Here is a 6,060-nt window from a genome sequence, read left to right as displayed (position 1 = left end):
GACACGGCGGATGAAGAGGTTGAAGGATTTAAGGATTTGGAGTGACACAGAAGGTTTGAAAAACTATTATGGCTTTTACCCACGGCCAGTCCTACTCTACGGAGCTCTCTTTCACCTCCGTGGATTGAAGTCGGGGGCCGGCGCTCGGCCGGGTGGCTGTCCAGGGACGGTGGATGGGGCTCGGTCATGGCTTTTACGCACGCCCGGTCCTATTCTATGGATCTCTCTTCCACCTCCGTGGCTGGAAATCCACGCCGCCACACGCCTGGAAGTTTGTTTTGTTAAATAAAGAGCCGTTTACCAAACCCACGTCTTTCCTTGTACTTTGTTAAGGCTACAATATAGTTATATACTAGATCTGTGGAATAACGACGAGCCTGACGTCAGGGCTCACGCGCGGCGTTGTTGACAAAGGACGAGGAATTTGATCGATGGATTTAATGATTTAGAGTGCACAGATGGTTTGATAATATTATTGCTTATATAATAGTTATTTGATTTCTAATTTATATATCGTTATATGGGCCTGTGGAATATTTTGAAGTGCAAGCGCCGTCAGCGGCGCGCACCCATTGTTGACAAAGGACGATCGATGGATTTAATGAATTGGAGTGACAGATGGTTGTATAAACGTGTTATTTATGTAATAGTTTTTTTAAAATAACTCTGAATGTTACGTCAGGGCCGTTCTCAGCTCTTCGTTTGTGTTTATGTCACGTTAGCATACCTATCGTTTAGCCTGTTGTTACTCGTTCATGACCGTTCTTGGTGTTGGATTTTGCCGAATAAATTGCCCCCCAAAATGCGACTTATATATGTTTTTTTTCACTTTTTTGGGCATTTTATGGCTGATGAGACTTGTACTCCGGAGCGACTTATAGTCCGAAAATTACGGTAAGCTTTATTGTGTTTTTTCTAATTGTAAAACACTGTTGTGAATATTTTGGAGCTCTCTGTAAAGATTGCAAACGCCAATCACTTCTCACACTGGTGGCTATTTCAGGCCAAATTGCGACAAACTACAGGAGAAATGTTGACAATCAAAATACTGACAACATTCAAAAGTGCTTCATTATGTGACACACACGAAGAAAGGGTCGCTCCCTCCATTTCTGAACAAAGGCAATTTTCACGTAGACCCAGCAAAATTGCCCCATCAGAGACGAATGAAGGGTAGTTCAGAAACATTGCATTGCTTTTAAACTGAGTGCAATTTAAACGGGGAGTTTTGCGTTTAAAAAAAAAAAAAGAATTCCTAGCATCATTGCCACTTTTCCCTTCTTTTAGAGTTCGAGCTGGGGGGACTGGGCCAGCCTCACACTCCCATTCTTAATGCAAGGTGACAATTTTATCTTATGAGACAAAAGAGTGTTGTCATCAAAATGGAGACGCTTGAAGGGGAGAAAGCCACCCTTGTTTTTTCTTCCACTGGCCATGTGAGGCATCCTCGAGGGGGCGTCCCATCTCCGCTTCAGACCAGCGTGATCTCGACCTCCTCTCGCCGCTTCACCTGCCCCCGTGGGTGCTGCTTGGTAGGGGGGGGTGGAGCAGCACGGACCTGTTAGGGTTGGGGAGTGCGTCCATTCATCCGTCCCGTTAGTAACAAGTGAGATGCGCTCAAATTAAAACATCCGTTTAATCACAAGGGATACAAATGCATGGAATCAAACGGCAAAGGGGCGGTTCTACTCACAGGTCGGATGGTGCCGGATGCGCTCTCTGCGTATTTGGGAGGTTGCGGGGAGCCTTGTCCCGGACCTTAAGTGACACGGTTCCACAGTGAGCCCAGTTCATCGGAGCATTTCACTTGGATGACTTTGCAATGCGATAAGACGTACTGCGAAAGGGGCTCTTGTGCCCATTGTGCCAGGTGGGTGGCGCTCCGATGGGCGAGGCGGCGCCGCAGGGGCTTGATGAGGCGGTGGGCGTTTGCGGGGGGCTGCTGAGGAGCGGCCCCGAGTGGAAGGGGCTGCGAGGGGAAGACTGAAACAGGAAGGGGAACAAAAAAAAGAACAATCATACCCTTCACTCTCAAAAAGTTGGCGAGATCCAGTTGAAAACGCAACTGCCAATTCTCAGGTCAGCATTTGCAAATTTGCTTATTTGTTTTGTTTTTCTACATTGGCTCAAAATCTCAGCCAGTAGCTGTTTTGCACTGTGGCCAAAGCAGTATTACTTTGACACCATCTAGTGGTGTACTGATGTTATGGTTAGGTTGAGCTAATGGACAGCAGCGCTGCGATGAATTCAGGATGCCACCTTGAGCGGCCGCTGCAAAGCATAAATTCCCAGAGTTGACTTTGTACCCGGGCGTCACCGGCGTCTCTCTGTCCGTTTGCACCCGCACCGCCGGCCAGATCTTCCACCAGGACGGCGGGGAACACGCCTACGACGCCATTGAACTCGCCCTCCCAGAAGCCGTCGTCCTCGCGTGTCTCCCGGCTCAGGATGCGGATGACGGCGCCCTCGGGGAAGGATAGCTCATCGTCCGTCTGGCCGGCGTAGTCGTACAGCGCTTTGGCGAAGCACACTGCGATGGAGTGCAATGCTGAGTTTGGAGCTTTCCACACAGCGTTCCAGTTAGCACCATCTGTGACTTGTCAATCTCGTCCCTACCGTCGACAGAGGTGGCGGGAAGCTCACTTTCGACGGAGTTGCCGGAGGAGTGTGAGCGAGCGTCTGGCGCTGCCAAGGACTGCAACATGCTGAGCAGGCTATTGGAGGACGGCAGCTGCAGGTATTTCTCCGGGACGTAGCCAACCCGGCCGCTGCGGTTTCTGGCCTGCCCACAAAACCTCAGTTGAGGATGAGTCAAAGAGGGCTCGGAGCTGGAAACGCCAGCAAACCTGACTCACCTTGACCCAGTCCTCCATGTCGCCGTCGTCGATGACCTCTAAGATCTCCTGCTCCTCCATGCTCAGTTCATCTGGCTGAGAGGCCTGAAGATGGTGCATCAATCAAAGGTAAGGCCGGCCGGCCGGCCGACCCACCTCCGCATCTGCTCTTGTGTAAGTGCTTGGTGAGGGCTCCTACCTTGTATGAGTAGAGCACTTTGCAGGTGAGGGGGTAGTTTTTTAATGTGCCGGAGGGGCTGGAGCTGCTGTCATCCAGCACATCGCTGCTGTCGTCCGGCACGTCGCCGCTGTCCTCCTCGTCCTCCAAATCGGCCGTCCCCTTGCGGGATGAGACGAACGCGTCGTAAAAAGGGACGTGTTAAAAAAAAAAAAAAGGGAGGGGGGCTTTCCTTACAGAGAGCGAAAGATCATGGGCGCTGCTGAGGTTGTTCCAGCGCTCGTTCTCCAGCTCTTCCATCACCTGGTTCATGGCGCTCTTCAGCCACGTTTCCACGCAGACACCCGCCTGCCTCAACAGGTCCAGACGGGCCTCTGCCTTGGTCTTCACTGTCTGCCAGAGGGGCACAAAAGCAGCATCCTGCTGCATGTCAGCAAGTCTCACCAGATGGTGCCTCTTCTCCAAAAGCCAAGTCGAACAATAAGATTTACTTTTTGCTTTGGAGGAAAAGGAGAGTTGGGGAATGGATGCGCAAAATGTTCCCTTCCTGAACATATTGCAAAGCACGGGCCCAACCCAAGTCCAAATCGATGCTTTGTTTTTGAGTGCATGATGGGAGCCTCCAACCAACAGGTGGCACTTTGCTTACGTACCTCAGCCTTCCGCAGACTCTGCCTCGCCACTTCCATCTTGGCCTCCAGTTCCACGGGCACGTCCTGCTCGCAACTCTCCTGAGCCCCAAACTCCTCCAACACCTGAACACCCAATGAGGGAGATTCCCAGATGAGGTCAGCGTCGCATGTTTTCCCTCCCTCAATCGTACTGTCTCGAGTCCAACTCGTGTTTAGACTGTGCGCATGTTTGGTTCTCACCCGTTGTGTGCGGATGATACTTTTGTACTCTCGGGCCACCCGAGTGGCCCACTTGCGCGCCTCCTTGTCCAGGCTGTGCTCCTCTGGCGTGCTGCCCTCTTTTAGCAGATGGGTCACCTTGGGGAGGAAAGAGGCAAAAGCCAGATTTGTAACAAACAAACGGTGAGAGTGAGTTTAACTCATTCAGGGAGAAATGCCAAATCCAAGCAAGTTGGTGGATCCTTCTGCCATTGTTTTCTTTGCAGGGGTGACCAATGTCCCGTGGAAGGACACGGCAAAAAAGACGAGAATAAGAAGAGCGAAACAACGCTGCACGTGCCTTCCAAGCACATGACATCAGCACCATGGAAATAGTGGGCGGCGTGCCGAGCAGCTGGGGGATGGCGCTTCAACGGCGACGGACCGCCGCCAGCATCAGGTCAGCACAAATGTTTAAGAGAACGCAAAACCTGCATTATGATGATGTTTGTGGCGGCGGGGAAGGTCAGCACGACACCATTAGGCCCACTCACAGGCCCTCCTCCCGCTTTTACTAGATCCCTCTGTCTGGCCAAAGCACAAAGCGGCCAGAGGAGGAAAAGGCCGGGCTGCGTTTTCTTGAGGAACAGGCGGCTGCTTGTTGGCACGTCCAAGGAAAACAAATCGCGCAATGTTTGCAGAGGGCGGAGCGCCACAACGGAGGAAATTCGCCCCGCCTCAATGAATCATCAATGAATGCCATCAAGGCGTGAGTCGACCTTCGGAGCTCGTATTACAAGTGGGACGTAAGTCACGTATTTACAGCATCAACGCGTTTGCTTTAGGGCCAAGATAAAAAAGCAGGCTTGCTCTGTCATCTAATACAGTGGAGCCTCAGTTTTTGACCGCAATCCGTTCCAGAAGGCTGTTCGAGAAGTGAATCGTTCGAATTCCGAATCATGTTTTCCCGTTCCAAATAATGGAAACAAAATGTAATCCATTCCAAGCAAAAAAAAAAAAAAAAACCGCCTTTTTTAAGCATTTTTTTCATTTGTGCATCTTTGTCCGATCGCGCAACTGCAGCGCACCGCCGAACGCGCAACCGTAGCGCGTCGCCGACCGCGCAACTGCACCGCGCTGGTCGCATTATTGTGATAGAGCCGTCGCTGAAATTTTGAAAATATTTTTAAAGTCCTGACGTACTTTCCAAAATTTAAGTGGACCTCAGTGCGCAGGGAGCTTAATTTGGTCCGATCGCGCAACCGCAGCGCGCCGGGCGCTCAGTGTCGCATTGCTTTAGGAGCGTCTTTGTGTTTTAGGATGGCTTTACTGTCCCACTTGTTTCCTTTGGAGGCATGATTAGAGTTGATGCAATCCTCAGAGTAGTGAGAATGTAATAACGAACGGAGTCAGTTGGCATGCAGGTCCTCTCGGTTAATCTCGCGAGGTTCGACAACCGAATTTCGTCCGACATCCGAAGCAAAAAAATCTCGAATTTTTTGCTCGAATACCGATGTGTTCGAGAACCGGGACGTTCGAAAACTGAGGCTCCACTGTATTATATTGGTTTACTTTGTCTGATTGCCTTGTTCCATCATCTGATATTCCCGTTTTGTCCCGAATATAAGACGATGTTTTTTGCATTGAAATAAGACTGAAAAAGTGGGGGTCGTCTTATATTCGGGGTCTAGACATTATACCCATTTTCACTTTTGCGCAGCGGTAAGTTAAAGGTTGCTGGTATCGACTGAGTATGTTGCTGTGATCATGTGCGTCATTGACACAAAGTGAGTATATACATTTCATTGTTACTACTGTCCACTGTTGTGCCGTTTGTCCCATCGCGGTTTGCTTTGTGTGCGCGCCGTTTGATTGACAGCTCCGGCGCGCTCCCTTAAGTTTGCCTCGCATCGTACGAGTGGCCGTGACGCAGCGGCACGGCGAATAACGGTCGCCAGCAAATGTATTTTGTTGTTTCGATCGATGACTTATGTTTGGTGTGTTGCCGAGAGTATTTCATTTATGGTTATTTATTATTACATTATATATACGTATATATATATATATATATATATATACGTATATATATCCCGCCTTCCAACATCGGAGGCGACAGGGTCGCGGCTCTTAGTGAACTGTACCAGGCTGTCAGTGACCAACAGACAGCGCACCCTGACGGTTTCACCATCTTCGCTGGGGATTTTAATCATGCTAACCT

The 6,060-nt window shown here is 50.1% G+C and overlaps 1 protein-coding gene and 1 long non-coding RNA gene across 8 annotated transcripts in view; one reads left to right on the top strand and one right to left on the bottom strand.

The window, feature by feature from the left end:
- Positions 1-1,040: 1,040 nt before the first annotated feature.
- The window catches only part of LOC119133927 (F-BAR and double SH3 domains protein 2-like), an 18,213-nt gene continuing 13,193 nt past the window's right edge, over positions 1,041-6,060 (bottom strand). For 5 of the 7 annotated variants that reach the window (XM_037270234.1, XM_037270232.1, XM_037270237.1 and 2 more), the window contains 10 exons: positions 3,885-4,001; positions 3,666-3,767; positions 3,250-3,405; positions 3,034-3,174; positions 2,856-2,939; positions 2,644-2,782; positions 2,307-2,560; positions 1,839-1,983; positions 1,694-1,758; positions 1,041-1,558 (listed from right to left, as the gene is read on the bottom strand). In XM_037270234.1, the coding sequence (XP_037126129.1) occupies positions 1,472-1,558; positions 1,694-1,758; positions 1,839-1,983; positions 2,307-2,560; positions 2,644-2,782; positions 2,856-2,939; positions 3,034-3,174; positions 3,250-3,405; positions 3,666-3,767; positions 3,885-4,001 (1,290 nt within the window). In that variant the 3' untranslated portion in view covers positions 1,041-1,471. Of the gene's footprint in view, positions 1,559-1,693; positions 1,759-1,838; positions 1,984-2,306; positions 2,561-2,616; positions 2,783-2,855; positions 2,940-3,033; positions 3,175-3,249; positions 3,406-3,665; positions 3,768-3,884; positions 4,002-6,060 lie in introns of all 7 variants that reach the window. The other 2 variants (XM_037270231.1, XM_037270233.1) reach the window with 1 other exon arrangement.
- LOC119133986 lies at positions 3,692-4,764 on the top strand. The gene is made up of 3 exons (XR_005100242.1): positions 3,692-3,800; positions 4,130-4,302; positions 4,421-4,764. It is a non-coding gene; the product is annotated as an uncharacterized LOC119133986 (long non-coding RNA).

Source organism: Syngnathus acus, chromosome 14, assembly GCF_901709675.1.
Source record: "Syngnathus acus chromosome 14, fSynAcu1.2, whole genome shotgun sequence".
In the NCBI taxonomy this organism is placed as follows: domain Eukaryota; kingdom Metazoa; phylum Chordata; class Actinopteri; order Syngnathiformes; family Syngnathidae; genus Syngnathus; species Syngnathus acus.
Note: the sequence above shows the minus strand (reverse complement) of the source record. Positions and strands in the feature narration are given on the sequence as shown.